Source organism: Phalaenopsis equestris, unplaced genomic scaffold (assembly GCF_001263595.1).
Source record: "Phalaenopsis equestris unplaced genomic scaffold, ASM126359v1 Scaffold198203, whole genome shotgun sequence".
NCBI lineage: Eukaryota > Viridiplantae > Streptophyta > Magnoliopsida > Asparagales > Orchidaceae > Phalaenopsis > Phalaenopsis equestris.
In genome coordinates, this window is record NW_018218136.1 from 253,983 (window position 1) to 275,005 (window position 21,023).

Here is a 21,023-nt window from a genome sequence, read left to right on the forward strand (position 1 = left end):
GCCGTGGGGCTCGGTCTCGGACCCATCGTGCCGGCTTACCTCGACCCGACCCGAACCATTAAAGACATCGCAACCGCCGTCTGCTTCGCTTCCGCCGGCACGGGGCTTGACAACGCCACCTCCGACGTCCTGGTACGCCCTCAGCAACCGCACCATTTTTGCATTAACATTTGCGCTGATTATTCCATTTTTTATTCAGCTATTAAAAAGTTATGTTTTTTATTCCGTTAACTATTGAGCAATAATAATTCCCCTCTTCCAATCTTTTCCAATTTTGTTCAATCGCGAGTAGAGGGTGTAAACGCGTAAACGCGAATCATTTATATTTCGAGCTCAAAAAGTGTGTTCGTGCTCGGCTACTTTGTTTAGCGAGCCGCATACGAGCCTTTCACGAACAAAGAGTCATTTTGACAACCCTAACGGCGTAGTCAATTGATGTTAAGTATTCGAGCAAAATTTAAAACATTATTTAAATCTAATTCACTAATTTTTATTTTATGTTCTTCATTAATGCTTTTAATTGATTATAAATCTTTGTAGTCTTGTAGCCAATTAAATTTTTAAAAAAAACTACTCATTAAACATATATATGATTAGTAGTATTTCGAGCCAAAATGAGCCGAACACGAACAAGCAAATATTTATTTTTGTTATTCGTATTTGACCCATTAACTTAACGAACGAGCCGAATAGGAGCTGTTTGTAAACAACGAGCCGTTTTGATTCATTAAATGTAAAGGGAGTGCTGGAGCTGGAAACTTACGCTGGAATCGAAAGTGAAAGTGATGAAATTTGGGCTAGCTGTACATATGGACAAAAATTGTTTTTAAAAGTTAAGAAATTAGTTAATGGTCCTCGTTTGTGCATGTGGCTGCTCCCATGGGCATATTATTTTTATGGGTTGGTAGAGGCTAACAAGCTAATTATTAGGAGTTGTCTCAGTTAGCTAGAATAATAAAGAATGGCCATTAAATTTATATTGATATTGATGGCATATATCGTATGCATCGTCCATGCAGTTAATGTTCAAGTTTAGGTGTTAAACATGTAAAAGGACTGAAATTGAGTGGCATGTTTGTAAATCTCCCTCATTTCTATTTCTATATTTTGAGAAATTATTGACATACTTAATTAATAGTGTCCTTCGATTGTAATTTTGCATATATTAATTATGTTTGCCCATTCCTGGTAACATTAAATATATGCATATATGGAATGATATATTCATTAAATCATATAAATAAAATACGATAATTCTTAAATTTTATTTTTTTTTCTTTTTATACCTGTTGAATTTTTTATAGCACATTAAAAATTATTATTAATTTAATTTTTGTGAAGCTAAATATTTTTTTTATTACATAAATAAAATCTTAAGAAAAAAAATTAGGTGCTGTAAATGTAAATATATTAGAATTGAGTGATCGGCACGTAAATCTCTTAAAATGAAATCAAGAGCTAAAAAATCAGTGTATATGAAATCAAATAAATTATAGTTTGATGTGGGCCCAAATATCGTGACACGTGTACAGTAAGGGATCATGTGGCCTTCCTCAAAAAGCGGGGCTAACAGAGAAAGTCAGGGGTACTGATTCTCTTACGTTGATTTTATTGCTACAAAATCTCATAAAATAATATTTATATTAATATTTTTGCCTTTATTTATTATGTACATTATTCGAGAAGATATTACTTATAACTAAAAAAGAATTTAGTAAACTATATTGAATTAAAAAAAAAATTTAATTGAACGCACCAAAACAGTCGATATGAATTTCAAAGCAATCGAGCGACTCGGAAAAATGATCAGACAATCGAGGCATCGAGCTGTAAGAACGTGTTCCATGTTGATCATTCAACGGTTGATGGCTTAGTCGAAGCCATTTGGAATATTATGGCAAGGGATTTTACCGGCGGGTCACACTTACAGTCATGAACAACCTAATCTTTTCACAAGAGCGCCCGATCATAACATATTGATCGGTCGGCATGCATGATCACTACTCAACTGGTAATCAGTTGGTCGAACGAATTCAAGCGCGTTGACCAACTTATTACAGCCACATTTGAATTCAAATTATAATATAGAATTGACAACAAATCCTCACGATTAAATTGCACTAAGAATAATTTTCATAATTGTTCCCTCTATTTTGTAATTGTACAAATACGCCACTATAAACATGAGCAAGATGAAGAATAATATGACCTCTCCACGTTTCTTTACGGGGACTTCCTAAATTACTTTACTCTCTCTTTCTCTCTCTCTCTCTTTCTCCTTCTCCTGGCTCTTAACTCTCGAGACGTGTTTTCACAAAGAAAAATTTAGGATGAAACATCCTAAAAGGTGGTGCGGTGAGAGTGAGCATGCCCTAGGTGAGAGGCAAAACCAATTATGAAAAAAAATCCCTGCAAAGAGAAACAACGCCCATGGAGTTCAACAGAGAGACAGTGTGGCGCGACATAGAGAAAGAGGTCCAAGCATTGTGAACACAAATAATGGACTAGTCAGAGCACCTGAGCACTGCCCGTAGAGGAAGAGACTCGAGAAACCCGCCCCTAGAAGGCTCCCCCGACAATCTGCTAGCGCCTCAAGATTGGCCTAGCGACGGCCAAACAAGGTACTAGAAGATTCCCATCTGGCAGGCAATGTCACATTTACGTCGGTGATCCCACATCAGATGGACCAAGGTGAAACGTTCGCTCAACCAGTTATGAGTAGCGCCTTCTTTTGAAGGATCCTGGAAACAATACCCCTAGCGAAACTCAGAATTCCCCACTTCGACTCCTACAAAGGAAATAGTGGTCTGACTGATCATCTCGCATCTCTTGAGTTGAAGATCGGAGTTCTGCAGATTGATGACACCATAAAATGTCAGCTATTCCTGAATACGCTGAAGGAAATCATGATCTGATGGTTTAATAGCCTACCAGATGGAGTATCCCATTGATCATTGAATTCAGAAAGCTCTTCCCGACACACTTTGCTAATGTACACTAGCCAATGAAAGATATAGAAACCCTACTTTAGATAAGGCAAGGCGAGAACGAAAGCTGATGAGCTTATATCACTCGCTTCCAAAAGGAAATTCTAGAGGTGAAGAATTTGGAACCTCTCATTGTCTGGACCGCTCTGAAGCTGGGGATCTGTGGCATGCGATTCAGGTATGACCTAAACTTACTTATGCTAAAAACCTTCGTAGAGGTCTTGGAATTAACAAATGACAACATTGTTGTTGAAGATGACCTTATGGAGTCCTCAAAAATTAAACCAAGAGCATCTGACCCCTGACACAGAAAAAGAACGACCGGGAGGACGACAAAAGGCCAAAAAGTGACTGAGCCCTTGCTTGACGATCAAACGGTTACCTAAGATTCCGGGGCAATCAGAAGGCAGTTGAGACAACCAAGGTGAGCAGTGACATCACTCCAACCAGCGACCACCTTGATACTTTGAGCGATTGCACATATATTAGGCGATGTAATGTTCAACACCCTTGAATATGTCAGTGGTCAAACTAGTAGTGGCCATTCAAAATAAGGATTACTTCAAGAAAGCTCCTCCGTTTGAAGATTGCACCAGCACTACGCAATTCGAAAAAATATTGCGCCTACCATCGAGGCCAAGGGCACGACACAAAGGAATATTGTCACCTCAAAAATTTGGTAAAGGAGCTCGATCGTGTCGAAAAATTGAAAGAGTTTGTCGTCATTAGAACCACACACAATGACGTAGAAAGACTCCAACATATTGGCCCATAGTTGGACTTGTTAGAGTAAATGAAATCCACCTAGCTGGGATCATTTCAACTATTTTCAGCGGAGGTGCATTGTTATCTCGACCGCCTAAGATACACTAATTGGGAGAGGTATGTTCGATCAAATCTTACACATGCTCACTCTCCAATCACTTTTACAGATTTGGATCTCGCCCAAAGGGAAACTTACATAACGAGGCAATCTTCATCACAACCCTAAAAAAAACTACCATATGAGCAACATCCTAGTCGACACCAGGAGTTCAATCAATATGTTGTTTAAAATGGTATTCGACAAAATTGGACTTAAAACTGACCAGTTGGCGACACTGACCAACCCATTGTTTGGCTTCTCAAGCCAAAGAAAAGAACACGTGGGCATGATTGCTTTACCCATCTCATGAAGAGAGAGAAAAAAAAATTCACCGACATCGAGAGCTTTTTGTTAGGAGAATCCCCACCGACCTACAATGCAATCTTTGGTCAACCATTGCTAAACAACTATCAAGCAGTGGCTTCGACCTACCATGTGGTTGTAAAATTCCTCGGAGATGAGTAGATAATCGCAGTCTAAAGGAATTTGGAACAGTCCAGAAGCTGCTATCTTTAGGTGGTTACTAGTGTCAACTAGGACTGCTTGACAATCCAATTCAGAGGGATGGAGGTCTCGAGACCAGTGAGATCGTCCTCCGGGTGCCAGTAACTAGCAAGGATGAGCTTGGTAAGATTCTTCTAACCAGTGAGAACTTTGACGTGGGGCATAGAGACCTATTGATCCTGGCCCTCTGCATGCATCAAGGCATATTTGCCAGAACAGCCAGGGAGATGACCAGAGTCCCAGTCAAAGCCGCATGTCACCGTCTCAATATCATTCTTTTCACTTGGCCGGTGCAACTAAAACTTTGATTCACAGCAAGGGCGCTGGCTGAAGTGATAGCAGCAGAAGTCTAAAAGTTGAAAGAAGCGAGCTACATCATGGAGGTGTAGTACCATACTTGGCTCTCAAACGTGGTGATGATTTGGAAGCCCAATGACGAATGGAGAACGTGTGTCAACTTCACAAACCTCAACGACGCACATCCAAAAGACACATGCCCCTTACCGAGGATCGACACACAAGTTGATTCGGCAGTCAGTTACTCTGTAATGAGTTTTCTTGATGCCTTCTCTAGTGATAAAGATGTGTCTGGCCGATGGAAAACTATTTTTATTACTGCACAAGGAGTTTTTTGCTTTGAGGTAATGCCTTTTAGGTTAAAAAAAATTGAGGCAACCTATCAATGCCTTATCGATGTAATTTTTTTGAGTCAGAAAGGAAAATATTGAAATGTATGTGGATGATGTTATAGTAAAAAGTAGTTAGTTTAAGCAACATATAGATAATCTAAAAGAGGCCTTTGAAACCGTGAAAAATTAACATGAAGTTAAATCCTTCAAAGTGTACCTTTGGAACATTAATAGACAGACTTCTATTTTTTTGTTAACCGTCGATGGTCTGAAAGCAACCAAGAGAAGATTCAGTCAATCCTAGAAATGTCTTCTCCTCAAAATGCCAAAGAAATACAACTGCTAGCCAAACGAGTAGCGAGACTCTATCACTTCATTTCAAAGTCTGGTGACAAATGTGTTACATTCTTTAGTGCTCTTAGAAAAAACCAGCTCTTCGAATGGAATATTGATTATGAATCGGCATTTAAAGACTTAAAAAGACCCTAGCTTCCCCACCGCTACTCCAAAGTCCAAAGCCAACAAAGGAATTGTCGTTATACCTCAGAGTCAAGCGAGAAGCAGTCGGCTCAGTACTATTCAGAGAGGAAACGGAGAAACAATTCTTGGTGTATTACTCTAGCTAAATTCTTCGAGGCGCCGAAACAAGGTATCTCATTATGAAAAAAAAACTGACATTATCTTTGATGATCTCTTCTCACAGGCTTTGGGCATATTTTTAGGAACATCCGATTTGATTCATCACTGATCACCCATTAAAATGCATGCTCACTCAACCAAACATTCTGGTCGGTTCTTGAAATGAGTAATAGAGCTTAATGAATAAGATATCAAGAATGTCCCTCGAAAGAACACCAAAGCTCAGGTGATCACCGATTTTATGGCGGACTTCTCTTAGATGGAAGAATCACATGAAGGGATCCTGACCAATGAAAAAACCAGGATCTTGCTCATTGACGGGGCATCCAAACAAGCAACGACCGAGCTGGGACTCGTGTTAAGCAATCCGGCTGGAGAGCACATCTATCAATCTTTTTTAGTAGAATTTGAAATTACAAGTAACCGAGCAGAATATGAGGCATTGATTGTTATTTTTGGTTAGGGCTACGAGTGCTCGCAAACTACTAATGAAATTAGACTCCCTGTTGGGTCTTAAATCAAGTCAATAGGGATTTTGCGACTAGAGATGAACTACTGACCAAATATCTCGCCAAGACCCAAATAGAGATTGGAAGGTTACCAAAATTTTGTATAGAGTATATGGGTCGTGAGGAAAACCACGTCGCCGATATTTTTTCTAAATGCATCAATTCGGGTAGGGCTCCACAACAGCTCACTCAACCGACAATTGATGAACCTGAAACAATGTAAGTATCTATTGAAGTAGAAAGATCAAAAAGTTGGACGGATCCCTACATTCTCTACTTTGAGACAAGGAAAATGCCGAAAGAGGTTGCAGATCCGAGACACTTCAAAATCAAGGCTGCATTTTATATAATGATAGAGGTAAAACTCTTGAGAGAATCAATTACTTCACTGTACTTAAGATGCCCAAGGGAAAACGAAACTCTAGACGTTCTCCGGGAAGTGCATCCTAGAGAGTGCACGAGCCACTCCAAAGAAAAAATGTTAGCTTATCGACTACAGTAACAAGGCTACTTTTGTCGAAACTATTCAGGAAGTCGAAGAATTTTCTCGAAAATGTGAGCAGTGTCAAAAATACACTCCCTTCATCATCAGTCAGCATGCAAGCTTCAACTAATCTCAAGTCCTTGATCGTTCACCGCTTGGGGTTAGGACATTCTAGCCCTTTTCCCCCATCTAGGGGCCAACACAAGTTCCTTATAGTAGTAGTTAATTATTTCTCCAAATTGATAGAGACTAAGCCACTCGCTCAGATCACTGCTGAGGTAGTGCAAAATATCTGGTCGGACCTCATATGCAAATATGGATTGCCACTAGTCATCATTACTGACAACGAGACACAATTTTTCAGATTAACGAGCAATAGATTTATGTGTGTATCAAGGAATCGATCTCAGATTTGGTTCAGTCCATCACCCTCGAACAAATGGGTAGGACGAGCATCCAATAAGATCATACTAAACATGCTAAGGAAACAAATCAAAGGAGCCAAGGGAAACTGGGTGGAGCTACTACTGTCCATGCTTTGGGGAATCCAAACTACGTCATCATTAATGACTATCCAAACTTGTTCATCCTGACTCATAGAATGGAGGCGATATTACTAGTCGAGTACAATCACCACAACCAGAGGGTGGCTATGGCCGCATCGTTCATAGAAGAAGACTTGGTCAAGTGGCAGGAAGCAAACATCGAGGGAGAGATACTAGCCCTCTATCTAACCGAAGAAAAATGAGCCAATTCAGCACTTTGATGGGAGGAAGTTGAGAGACGAATCACTCACTATTTCAACCACCACGTCAGAGAAAAGTCCTTCGCTCAAGGAGACTTGGTCCTAAAGAAGGTCAATCAAGTCACCCGAGGGCAATCAGTGGTCAAATTAGACCAGACAGAGAGCGGACCATACATAATTAGTCAAAAAGTCTCTCATTGAGCTTGCAAACTCGATACATATGATAGAAAAGAACAACTCAAACTTGGAGTGGAGATGAATTGAAGAAAAATTTTCCTTGAAGTTTTTTATGTAACACAAGAAATGGATGTGTCGTCGCCGATATGTAAACTTTAATTTATCAATATAATTTTATTCTTATGGCTAATTTGGTACGATCAACTCCAGGACCCCTCAATGCTCGAAGAACTCCTCTCAGTTGCGTTGAGTTAGATTGAAGGTTAAAAATGCTCAGCACTGATCGTGGGAAGACCAAAGATCGAGTGATAATATGCACCACATACGAGTTGTGTAAGAGAATGGGGAACAGTGATATATATGTTCTAACACCACCAAGTCGAAAACACTGGCAGAACAATCATAAATAAATTCACAACAAGGAAGGACAGCCAAGACACACTCCTACGACAAGATCTGTAGCAAGTCATCAAGATCAACTTAGAGGCTAGTCTCTCCGGAAGCGACGAACAAACCAAACAGGATCAACAAAATGACTCGATCGATGAACCCACGAGGCAGATTGACTAGCAAGATGAGTATACGATCAGTTAAAAAACAATCAAGACCAAAAAGAGAAAGCAAAAAATAAAAACCAATTTTTCTCATATATCCAAAAAGGAGAGAAATATTTTTCTTCTAATAAAGCGGGAGAAGGGGAAAGGAAGTTCTCATGTTGTAGGATCTTAACAGGTGATTGACCCCTCTTCACTGCCCGAGCTATCCACCTCCTCAGAAGACTCCTCCAAGTTATCCAAAATTAGAGCCGAGAACTCTTATTTTTATAATTATGATAACTCATTCTAGTAAACAAAAAAACAACTCCCTAAACCTAGGAGCGAGCCAAACGAAGATCAAGCAAATAATGATTCACTTGTAGTAACGATTATCTTGAAAGTTACAGTGCCCCACCAACAATAGAGAATTTTGAGGGCATTATCAATATTTCATAATGTAACTTCCACCTTTTATAAATATAGGAATAATAACGTGTAAAAGAGCACTTCAAGAGAAACACCAAGATAAATTACTGATATTACACTCCTAAGTCTCTCTCTACTTGGTCACACTCTATTTCGTGGATGTGATTCCCAACCATATATATATATATATATATATATATATATATATATATATTAATGTCAAATTAATGACAGTACTAACGAATATGATTATTACACATAAGAAGTTCATATAGGTGTAAAAAGGGCACCGACTTCATTATAGTATGCCGACCCCCACAATTACAGCTTCCCTTTTCATCTTTAAAAAGGGACCATTACGTAACTAAATTTATGCCACCTAAAATTAATAAATACGTTGACTAAGCAGTGACTGGTTCAAAGAAAACCTCTTAACGCTAAAAGGGCTTTTGTAAATCACGCATTTCATGGTGTCAATTTAAAAAGTTTAAATTGAATTATAATTATAATTTTTTTTTCTTAAGGAAAAAAAACTTTAAAAAAATTAAATTTAGATATTAGATATGTGAATACATAGGAATTATGTGGCTTGTGCCAAAACAGTATGTATTGCACTTAGCATAAATTAGCTCCGAGTCACTGACTAGTTAGGACTCGCTCCCATCTTTTGATAAGCTGCAGTGGAATCGCTATATATTGAATGCAATAAATAGAATATTATAGAATAATTCAACGTATATATTTATATTAGCTGCATAAAGTGCGCATGAAGAAATGAATGCACCTCTAAAGTAGGTAACTGATGGCTTTTTGTTCCACAACTTCGATTCATAATGAATCCAGTGGGGTCTTAATTATTCGCCTCAAAGTCGAGTAATGGTACTTTCTTTTCCTGAATTTCAACTACAAAGGGTTGCCTTTTAATGAAAAACAGTAATTGTCTTAAATATTGTGATATATATATATATATATACACGAGTCAAATCTCCCTTTTTTTTAGGGGGGGAAGCTTTAGACTGTTTCAAATAAAAGAAAACATGGGATCATGTACAATTATTATTTCCCCTATGCCAAGGAATTTATACTCCTCACAAGATGTCGAGAATTATCCGCTTCAATTTTGCCTAAGTCGTCTCACTCTTGCTTTGAGTTGCATGATCATGATACTTAATTTCATTTACTTGTTATTGGGCATCTATGTTTGGTCGATTAACTTTTTGGGATGTCATAACCTATCGGTTGCTCTTGCTCAAGGAATCTGAGACTCGTAACTGGAGGAGTTGGCCACCTTATATTAACGTTTGCATGTCATCTATCCAATCACCCCTACTATCTCGTTCTTGGGGTCTTGGTTCCTTAATAATCACACCTACTATCTCGTTCTTTGGGTCTTGGTTCCTTAATATTTAGGCTCTTTCACTTTATGTCCAGTTGATCCTTCTATGTTCACTTCCTAGCTCGGATAGGGAGGGTCACCTAATTTAGTTGATTGATTGAACTTCTTTTTCGGTCGCCATAAACTAATGTCCATCTTTTTCCCTGCTCTAGTTGGTTTGATTGGACCTCCATGAGGCTACTTTTTGTTATACATATTTAGTTCTCTGATTTTTTTCTCTTTTATTAAGAAACTGCAAGAAGAATAAGAGTATAAGAAATCTTTAGACTTACATTTTAATTTTCTACCATACTTCCTAGATTAGTAAGGGATGGCAGAGCGCAAAGGTCAGCACTTTTCATTATGAATAGTTGTACGTGTTGGCTTGTTTATGATTTGTAGAATTCTTTGTCTTGTCCATTTGTGCAACTATTTGGACTGGCTGTGAGAGAAGTTAGTTTGTGTAGATTCTCTAAAAGAAGGAAATCAGAGGCTCAAAACTTCTTGATGTAAAAGTCATGCTTGGTCTTCTTGCATTCGAACTTGTCATTGAGAGTTCACCCCTAAGAGGGGGTCGACCAATTTCGACCTCCTTCTTTATATTTTGACGAAGAAAAAATTGTTGTAGAGGCAATTGGTCTTGCTAGCACGCCCCCTAAAAGTGAGCTGTCAGCGGGTATTAAAGATTAGCATAAGCCGACACAACCATTTTTTGCTTGCCACTCGACCCTTGGTGAGTCTAGTGGACCTGCTATCTGAACTGATTGCTACCAATGAAGAGCTCGAAAAAAATAAAGAGGACCTATACTCATTAGCCAAAAAGCTTGAGTCTAGTGTAGAGTTTTTGAAGTTTAAGGAGAACAATGCACAAGGTCGTTAGGACAAAGTTATAGACCTGGAAGAGGAAGTTTTGGGGTTGAAAGAGAATACTATTACCCTAGAAGAAAAATTGGAGGCCAGCTCAAGGGATCTTCTTGGGATACATCAAGACCTTGCTGAGGTGAAAGCTATGTTGCTTCTTATTAAGTAGCGACTAAAACTTTACAGGTGTAAATCTTTTATTTCTGGCGAGAGATTTATTATGAGGATGCTAGCTACTCTAGCCCGGCTGCATTCCTATAGATGACGTTAGAGTCAATGCTTTGAATTTTTTATGGTTGATTTTGCATGCATTGGTGGCATCACCGTTCCCTGATGTTTTCAGATGTGAATATTTTAGACTGTCAGTTTTGCTGTGCTTTTTTTGTAAAGTTAGTTTGGTCAAAATGAGTTATGAGAATTTTTTTCATTGGTTTCGATCATATCACAAATGCTTTCTTTCGAGTGATTTAGTTTTTCTGTCTTGTGTTATATAAATAGTTAGATAAGGCTTCACTCAAGACCTTTTGACTCCTTACAATTTTCCTTGATTTCATTACTTCCGTAAGGTTCTTTCAAGTGAAGGATCTTACATTAGACCAAACCTTGGTTTCAAAAATAGTCATTCTCTATAAAATATTTGACAAACATCCTAGAGGTAGTGTTTGTATTTTTGTTACTATCTCTTCTTATTTTTAAAGGAGTCGTCAGTTTATCCTTTGTCGTATACTACTCTTTTCTGAATAAATCTCTATTCTGGATCATGTGAATGATCAAGAGAAGAGAGAAACTTGAAAAACATGACATAGGACATAGGACATAGACAGACAAAAAAGAGAAATAACATGAAGAACTTTCATACAAAAAGCCTCTTTATCCATCAAAGAATGTCTACAAAAGCTATCTACAACTAGAGATTCAGGGGTGTTTTCTTGTTATGGGGTCCAACATTCTCCCAAATGGGTGTATCTCACTTACTTTATTACATCTTGGGGGCTGCCAAAGAATACTCTTGATCCAAGTAGTTTTGCCTACATTTATAGTGACAACTAGCACAGGGTTATCAAAGGATGATTATCTCACAGGGGAATACTCCAATGCTTTCAAATCTTCCACTAAGTGATGGGGCGGAGAGTGAGTCGCTCGCAATACCCACATGGGTAACAGATTCATTAGCATAGGAAGCATACGAAATAATTGAATCATACCAATAATGAATCCTGATATGCAAAGCACATCTGACCCATAAGGGTAGAAACCAAATTATTATATCACAAATAGATGGTAACTCATCGCCAATCAGTCCATTAACATGATAGCAATGAAGGCAAAAGGAGTGATAAGGCTCAACAGAGTAGTCAAGGAATGCAGGAGTAATTCATAGAGAGTAGAGGTAATCAGACCATCAAGATGATACAAACGAAATCAAAAAGGAGTGACAGAGCTTAACATGGGTAATCAAAAGATAGGAGGAGTAATTCATAAAAGGTAGCTGGGTTAGGGTACCACAGACCCATCATTCCAAGCTACTAGAACCCCAAGTCTACCTGTTGTTGAAAGTAGTCAACCCAACACATCCATAGATCCCTAGTCAGCAATCATTGAATTGCATTATCCACGGGGATCTCGGTAGCCCTATGGTCAAAGGAAACTCTATTATATGATTATCAGTAGAGCTCCAAAAAGTGGGAGTTATGCTCACTGAAAAGGTCAGAATGCTGCTGGAAAAGAGGAGAAAGGCAAGTTCAGCTACAAAGCTATAAAATCTCCCAACAAAAGGACTTACAACCCGTCTAGGTCAGGAGCCTTCTAACGACCTGAGCACATTAGATAAATGCTTAAGTTGAAATATATACTGTATCAATCGGGTTAGAGAAGGACGGGAGCTTCTCCTCTGAACATGCAAATGATGTAGTTGTTTAGAGTAGTCCATAAACATCGTGGAGGCCTAATTAATTAAGACTCGAGTGAAAGAAATGCTATGCAACCCATTTTAAAATCGGCCCGAAGGCCATGTACGAAAATAAAGATGCAGATTTCGAAAATCCTAAATCTTTTAATCCAAAATTTTTTAATATCTTAAATTATTATTAGAATATTTTTATAGAAAAAACTATATTCTTAGGTCCTCGAGAGCATATATTGTATTTTTACAATATCTTAGATAAACTAGAAAGAAACAGGAAAAATAATCCAAGCATGCAACAGCAAAGCGAGAAAACAAGTCAAATATGAAATAATAAAAGACCGGTGTTGCTAGGTCAGCTACATATACTAAAAAAAAAATGACGATTGATACATGTCCGTTCCTAATTCTATACATAATTAAAATTTAGAATTAAGGCATGAGACATGAGAAAACAACTTCTGGTCCCTGTCACTTGATTCTGCCCATCTGGCTCCTTGGAACCCAGGCCCGTACCTTTTTTCTAACTCTTCATAGTACTCTAAAAGGTATGTTAAGAAACTAAAAAAGACTCGACCTGTACAAAAATAATGTCAGTGGGAAATCCAAACAAGCATACAACGTGTCTGGGTCTGCTTGGTGGGGGAGCTAAGCAGCGCCTGCACAAAAATGGTTAGTAATAATCATTACGTTGCTCCTCTTTTTTGTTGTACATGTGTGTGTGTGCATATTTATATGGCATATCCCCCTGTAGAAAAGTGCCCTAATACGCTACCATGCATAAAAAGGCACACATAAGCACAACGAAAAGCACAAATGTGACGCATGTTTAGAACAAACAAGCCTGCAAAGAGCAATAGCTAGAGACATAAAAAATACTAGTTAGCACCCTAATTATAGCCTAGCACACAATCTAAAGATAAGTGTCCTTACTAGCATCAAAGTGCATTGGGTAAAGTTTCTGGGTACATATGACTTTGACGGGGTCATCACATCAGCCCCATCCTAAAGATCCAAGGGATCTGAAGAGTGTCACTCAAGATAAATTTTGAAAATGGTTGGCCTTACATATGACATTGCTTGCCACATTGCATAATTTTAAAATTATGACAGATGTAATAAGTAAAAATTTCCATTTTTTTAGTTTTAAAATAAGGTTCACGAAGGACTTAGCTCTGTTATTTGTCCTGCTAGCCATTGCAAGTCTTTAGTGCTAGGTGGTGATGGCATGTGAATGAGCACCTTAATTTTCTCTTGGTTGACCTTGATCCCTTTTAGAGTAATTAAGTTGCCTTAGAGTTTTTTTCAGTTTTTGGCGCTTTAAAAGTGTACTTATTGGGGTTCAACCTCATGTTATATTTTTAAAATTTGTTCAAAAGGTTCTCTTAGGTCTTTGAGGCATTTTCTGGGCATCATACTTTTTACTAAGACATCATCAATATATACTTCAATATTTTTTCATTTTTGTTCTAAAAAGATTACATCCATAATACGTTGTTAGATCGCTCCAGCATCTTCAGCCTAAAAGAAATAATATTGTTGTAATGAATAACCTTTCTTATTATGAAAACTATCCTTTTTGACATCCACCAAGAGCATATTTATTGGATGACACCCCAACAAAGCATATAGGAAGCTCATCACGGGGCGCAACCGTTGTGTTTATGAGCATGTTAACTCACGGTAAGGGTAGTTGTCCTTTGGGCATGCCGAGTTCAGACTAGTGAAGTTGATGCACATTCGCCGCCTGCTAATCGCCTTACGGACCATCATCATATTCACACCTAATCAGAGTTTTTTACCTCCTTTATTTATCCTACTTTTAGTAATGTTTGAATCTCTTCTCTGATAGGCTCAGCCAGGGTTATAGCCCCTGACCTCAATTTTTTTATGGGTTGAGCCAATAGATTAATTTTGAGGTTGTGGTATGCCACATCAATGAAGACTCTTGACATTTCTTTGGCTGACCAAGAAAAAACAATGTGGCACTCTTGGAGGGCTTAAATGAGTTCTTCTTCGTTCCCTAATTTAAATTCACGCTTAATCGATAAGAATTATAGTCAACATTCGATCTAACTGGGACTTTCTCTATAAGCACATTGGTCTCAAGGTTGTTATCTTAATGTTTGTTTGAATCTGAAGCTTCTCATTGTACACTGTCAATGACTCATAAGTAGCAATGGCGCAATTGTTCGAGGTTCTATGTATAGTGATGATTTCTCCATCACTAAAAACCTTTATTGTAGATTAGTAGAAACAACTGCTTTGAAGGTGTTTAGTAGTGAAATGCCAAAGATCGTGTTTTATGTGGCAGACAAATTGATTATAATGAAATAATTCATGACAGTTAACTACATGTCGCCTTCTTTCCAAGTGATAGATAGTGCAAAAAAAAGCCAAATTCTCTTACTTTATCTAAAGAAACCATACAATGGTCTGGTGGTAGTTATGAGGCACATGACTTTGAGGCCCGTTTTATTGAATACTGATTTAAAATAATGTTTATTGAGTTGTCGGTGTCAATGAGGATGCTTCATCCATGAAAATATCTTATGAGAACAATAATGACAATTGCATCATTATAAAAATTGTCTTTCACCAATAGGTCTGCATTGATGAATTTGTAGATAGATGTTATGTGACTTGTCATGGGATGAAGCGACCAAGCATGGCTTTCCTGATCAGAAACTTCCTTAGACTTGACTGTTGGGAGGCCTTGGTTCCATCTCCCTCAATGTGGCAGGAACGACTCTCGCAATGTGGATGGCATGGGCCTGGGACGAATCCCTCTACTTTCTATTGCTGGGGCCTTTCTGGGTTGTTTACTATCACTATAGTGCAAAGAACTCTTTATGATTTTCATCACAAATCAATTCTTCAATTAGAGATGGGAGGTGTCAATATTCCTCTGTTTCATGTCCATGGTCCCAATCTTAAGCACGGTACTTTTTTTGGGTCTTGAGCTTATCCCCATGGCCTTTGTAGGTGTGATCTTTTGGTAATAATCTGTATTTTGAATCGTTTCATTGAGACTTTTAGTGGGGTTGGTCAAGGATATGATGTGTTAGTGGTAATGGCCTCTCCGGATGTAGATTTGTTCTTCGTGTGTGTTCTTCTTTAGAATTTAGATCTCTTAGTGGGGGGGGGGGGGGGGGGGGGTCGTAGTGGATGACTGGGCCTCCAGCTACTGTCGTGTGAACTCTTTTTGGTGGGTTTGGGCGTGACCAATTAGAGCTTAATGAGTTTGCAAGAAAGTTGTATTCTTTTGTGAAAATATGGTCCAATAACTCTGCCAATGCCTTGGATTACTCTAGTGCCAAATCGTTTCAGAAAGAACCTACTCGGAAACCTTGGGTGAGGGCTACATGCACGACTTTGGGCACCAAATCTCATCCCTCCAGTATCTTTTTCTATATCTAGTTATAAACTCACTCAATGGCTCCTCATGCTCCTGTCATACTTGTAACAAAGCTTAAGAGTCTCTCCATGGCTTCTAAGCGCTAACAAGCAGTGTCATGAAAATCCTCTTGAATTCAGCCAACAAGGTAATTATACCAGGTAATAAACTATTAAATCATCAGAGCACAAATCTTTTAATAAAAAAGAGTGAGCACTTCAAAGTGTTGTCACCCTCAGCAGGCAAACCGTCGACTTAAAATTGGTGATGCAGTCAGTTGGATCGTTCTTCCATTAATATGGTTCCAGAGTCAGAATTTTGAATCACTCAAGTGCTTCAGCTGTGGCATTCCATTTGGAAAAAGCATTGTATGGGGTTGGATGATAAGCTCTTGTATGCTTCTTCCTTTTAGCGTATTGATGTAGAACCCACACTGTCAGGGCGGTATTTCTCGTTGCTCGTACCTGGACTTGGCGAGCAAGTCAGTGGTAGGGCCACAAAATCTTCTCTCTGTATTAGCGTTTCCATTATTTTTCCCTCATTTGTTCTTTGAGTTATTGTATTTGTTGGGCCACGAATTCCCTGGTACACTCCATATTGCGTGTGTTTTCTCGAACACTTTTCTCATCTTGTATCGTACCTTTTATCGTTTGTGGTATGATTTCGTGCTCATCACACTTTTTTGGGTGTTGAACCTAGATTTGTCTCAGAATCACACTTGAGAGATAATTGGTGAGAAAAAAAGTCTTAAATTTTTCTTAAGATTTCACAGGAAAGAGTAAAAAAAAGAGAGATCCCCTTCATGTTGCACAGTATCTCCTATTTACAGGAGTAAAACATCTCTTTTTTGGGGAAGCGTTGCACAATTTCAAATTAAGGAATTCATGCCACATAGAACATCATACTCCTCATAGAACATCAAGTGTTGTACAATTCAATTTTGCCTGAGTCGCCCGACCTAGTTTTGAGTTGCATGGTCTTGAGACTTGATTTCATCTGTTTGTTAGTAGACATTTGTGTGATCAACCAACTTTTTTGGATGCTCTAACTTGTCCACTGATCTTGCTTGAAGAATCTGAATATTGTAACTACGGGGCCTGGTCGTCTGATAGTGAGGTTTTCTCTCCTTCTATCCAATCACCCCTTCTATCTCATTCTTGGGTGCTTGGCCGCATGATGTTAAGGTCTGTTCTACTTATGTCAAGCCGCCCCTTCTATGTTGATTTCACAGCTCATAGGAAGAGGGTCGCCTAATTCAGTTGTTCCATTAAACTAATTACTCAGTCGCCATAATCCAGTGTTCATCTTTTCCCTTGCTCTCGTATGTTTGATTGGACCTTCATGAGACCACTTTTTTGCTATACATTAAAATTATATATTTGAGAAATTTATGTTTTTTTTATAGATTTATTATTTAAATAAAGGTTTGATATTAGATTTAAAAATTGATTCCTTTAAATTTAAAGGTATTTATATTCATAAGTTTAAATGTCAAAAAGGAGTTTTAAACTAATTTTGAAGATAAAAATGATAGTCATGAGAGCATATGCAATTGTCTGAACACTGAACAGAGAAACCGAAATAACAGAATTAACAGAGCTTTAATTAACCCCTAGCATAGAGTGATCTATGCACTTTCTGTTTGACTAGAATACAAAAATGAAGGGGCATTTATATGCATATCACATATGTTATGTATTTACATTCAAATTTTTGAACATACAAAAAATATTATCATAATTATCTCCTCAAAGTATAACTTTTCAAGCATGTATTTATGGCACTAAAAATATTATCATAATCGTAGATGATTAATGCAGTTAGCTCGAGTGATCTCGAGTAAAATTGGATTTATTCGATTTGGTGATCTCGTTCCCTCAGCAAAATATTACATGCGGACGGCAGAAGGAGCGGAAGGTACGGACGACGGCCGTAAAAAATATCTCATGAATCGTAACGATGGTGGGAGGTGAGGCGTCCGCACCTAATAAGCCCTCCGTGCCCTAAGAGATCTTTTATTTAATTCGTAAACATTGAGGTTTAGATACAACCTTAAAAATTATTTATATTCAGATGACGTTTGGGATCATTTTTTACCTTTTTTTTTTTTTTTCTAATTTTGACTTTTTATTTTATTTTATTTAATAATTTACTTGAAACAATAAACATTTTGATTAGATGAAAGTTATTTGACCAAGTACAAAAATTGGGAGTATCGCATAAGAATTAAAAAATTCAACGAATAAGAAAGACTTTGAATTGCAAAAAATGTCGCCCATAATAACCCATATGCTGGCCCATTAGATTTAGAAAATCAAATTTAATAACCTTAATTAAAGTAATAGATGCCTGTAAAACATAACACTAATAATTAGGGCTGTCAAAACGGCTAGTTGTTCGCAAACGGCTAGTTGTTCGCGAACAGCTTGTATTCGATTCGTTCGCTAAGTTAACGAGCTGAACACAAGCAACACGAACAAATATTTGTTCATTTGCATTTGGCTCGTTTTGGCTTGAAATACTACTAATCAATTATATATACATCTTTGATGAATAATCTTTTTTTAAAAATTTGATTGACTACAAGGCTACAAAGGTTTATAATCGATTAAAAGTATTAATGAAGAAAATAGAATAAAAATTATTAAATTAGATTCAAATGATATTTTAAATCTTGCTCCAATCACTAACATCTGATGGCTACGTGATTAGGGTTGTTAAAATAACTCTTTGTTCGTGAACGACTCATGTTCGGCTTGCTAAGCAAACGAGCCCAACACGAACTCACTTTTTGAGCTCGAAATATAAATGAGCAGAACACGAGCTGAGCCTTTGGCTCGTTTACACCCCTACTAATAATCAATATTAAGAGTGAAATATATATACATATTAGAAGTAACGCCAAGTCACGCAGTTGGTCAAATTACTCCTACTTAAAAAACTTAAGGCAGACAAATAAGTTCGATTATTCTAACCCAATTTTTATCATAACCTTCTATGAAGTAGTAGGCCTTAATTTTCTATCGAAGTTATTCTACTGATCATATCTACAAATCAAAATCACAAAAATACACTTCATCATCAATTTCCTAAATCCATTCTCATAAATATAAAATCAGAATGTTTTCGCTCATCACCTTCCTCTCCTTCTCGAGCGAATACTGTGTGCAGAATTTGCACATGCGGAATGATGATACTTAGCTGTATTATGATGATATTACGATGATATTTTATCACAATATTAGCAAATACCACACAACTACACCTATCTTATCTATACGTAATATATTTTCCCTTGTACTCAGAATGTACTACCCATATGGAAAGAACTCCAATACTTCAAGCAATACCACCGCCGTCTCCGACAATATCTCGGCCGCTCCGCCGCCCACCGAACCATCATCGATGCCCTCTACGTCTTAAGCATCGGCACGAATGACTTCCTCGAGAACTACTTCCTCCTCATCACCGGCCGATTCAAGCAGTTCACCGTCGGCGAGTACCAGGACTTCCTCGTCAACCTCACCGCGAACTTCATCACCGAAATCTATCGCTTAGGTGCAAGGAAGGTTATGGTGACCGGACTCAGTCCGATGGGCTGCCTTCCGCTCGAGCGAACCGCCAATTTGTTGGGCATGGGCGAGTGCAACGACAAGTATAATGAGGTGGCTTTGGAGTATAATGCTAAGGTGGAAGTTATGGTTGCGGCCATGAGAGCAACTCTGCCGGGGCTGTGGCTCAAGGTTGATCGTATCTATGACATTATTCTTGAAATGATACAAAATCCTACTCAGTATGGTATGTTAGCGCTTTTACTGAAATTTGCATACATACCGCAATATTTTGAGGGGCATTTACATATACACCACCAAATTACTAATGTATTTACATATCTAGCTAACAATTGAAAACTTTTTTTTAACATCTATATAACCCTATTATGTCACATCAATATTATCATCAAGTAAGATGGTATCTATGTAAAAAATGAAAGTTTAATGTTCGATATGTAAATACATAGGAATTGAGTGGTATGTATGTAAATCTTCCTTTTTTTTTATTGGACAATTACATACATACCACTTAATTCCTATATATTTACATATCCAACACCTAAAATTTACTTTTATATTCATGATACAACTCAAAATTATTATGTCACATGAAAAAATTATAGTTTCAACTTTAAAAAACGGGAAGTTAATATTTTCATGTATAAATCTTCTTATTTTGTTTATATTTGCAAGTCTAAAATAATATAAAATCATTAGATGAATTTCAATTTAAAAATAAAAATAGTTATTTATATTATTAAAAAATTAATTAAAAAATGGACATAAATATTTAAGTTTGAATGTTTAATATGTAAAATAGGTGAATTGTACGAAACTTTGCTCTTTCTTAAAATTATTTTTGTCTTCTGGCATATAATTATATTATAATAATAATAATAATTGAATTTTTTGTAATCATATAAAAAATATAATTATGTATTAATGGCAGGATTTGAGAATGTAGGAGAAGGTTGCTGCGCGACGGGGAAGTTCGAGCTTGGCTACTTGTGCAATGAGTGGAGCCCATACACGTGTCCCAACGCCGACAAGTACGTGTTTTGGGACTCCTTTCACCCCACCCAGAGGGTCAATCGTTTAATTGCAGCCAACTCTCTGAGGACCACTTTGAGCGACTTATTAGATTAATATATCAAATTAAAAAAATTTACATACATACCACTTTATTTTTATGTATTTATATATTTTACCCCTAAACATCAGTTTTTACATACATGCCACCTTATCTATGAATGGAATGTGTATTTCCATTTTTTTTTTAAAGTTAAAATGATGGCATTTTAGATGTGATATAAATGTAAAAAAGCCAAATTTGGGTGTTAGAGATGTAAATACATGAGAATTGAGTGGTTTGTTTATAAATGTTCCTATTAAATTTGCCTTTTTTTCATCTACAGATAGATTCTTAGGGTGG

At 37.4% G+C, this 21,023-nt stretch overlaps 1 protein-coding gene across 1 annotated transcript in view; it reads left to right on the forward strand.

Annotated features, from left to right (window-relative positions):
• LOC110035568 (GDSL esterase/lipase At4g26790-like) overlaps window positions 1-20,767 on the forward strand; it is a 21,025-nt gene extending 258 nt beyond the window's left edge. Inside the window, 3 exon segments of the mRNA XM_020739817.1 lie at window positions 1-132; window positions 19,343-19,835; window positions 20,541-20,767. The exon segment at window positions 1-132 is cut by the window's left edge and continues 11 nt beyond it. Coding sequence (XP_020595476.1) covers window positions 1-132; window positions 19,343-19,835; window positions 20,541-20,737 — 822 coding nt within the window. The 3' untranslated portion in view covers window positions 20,738-20,767.
• Window positions 20,768-21,023: the final 256 nt, after the last annotated feature.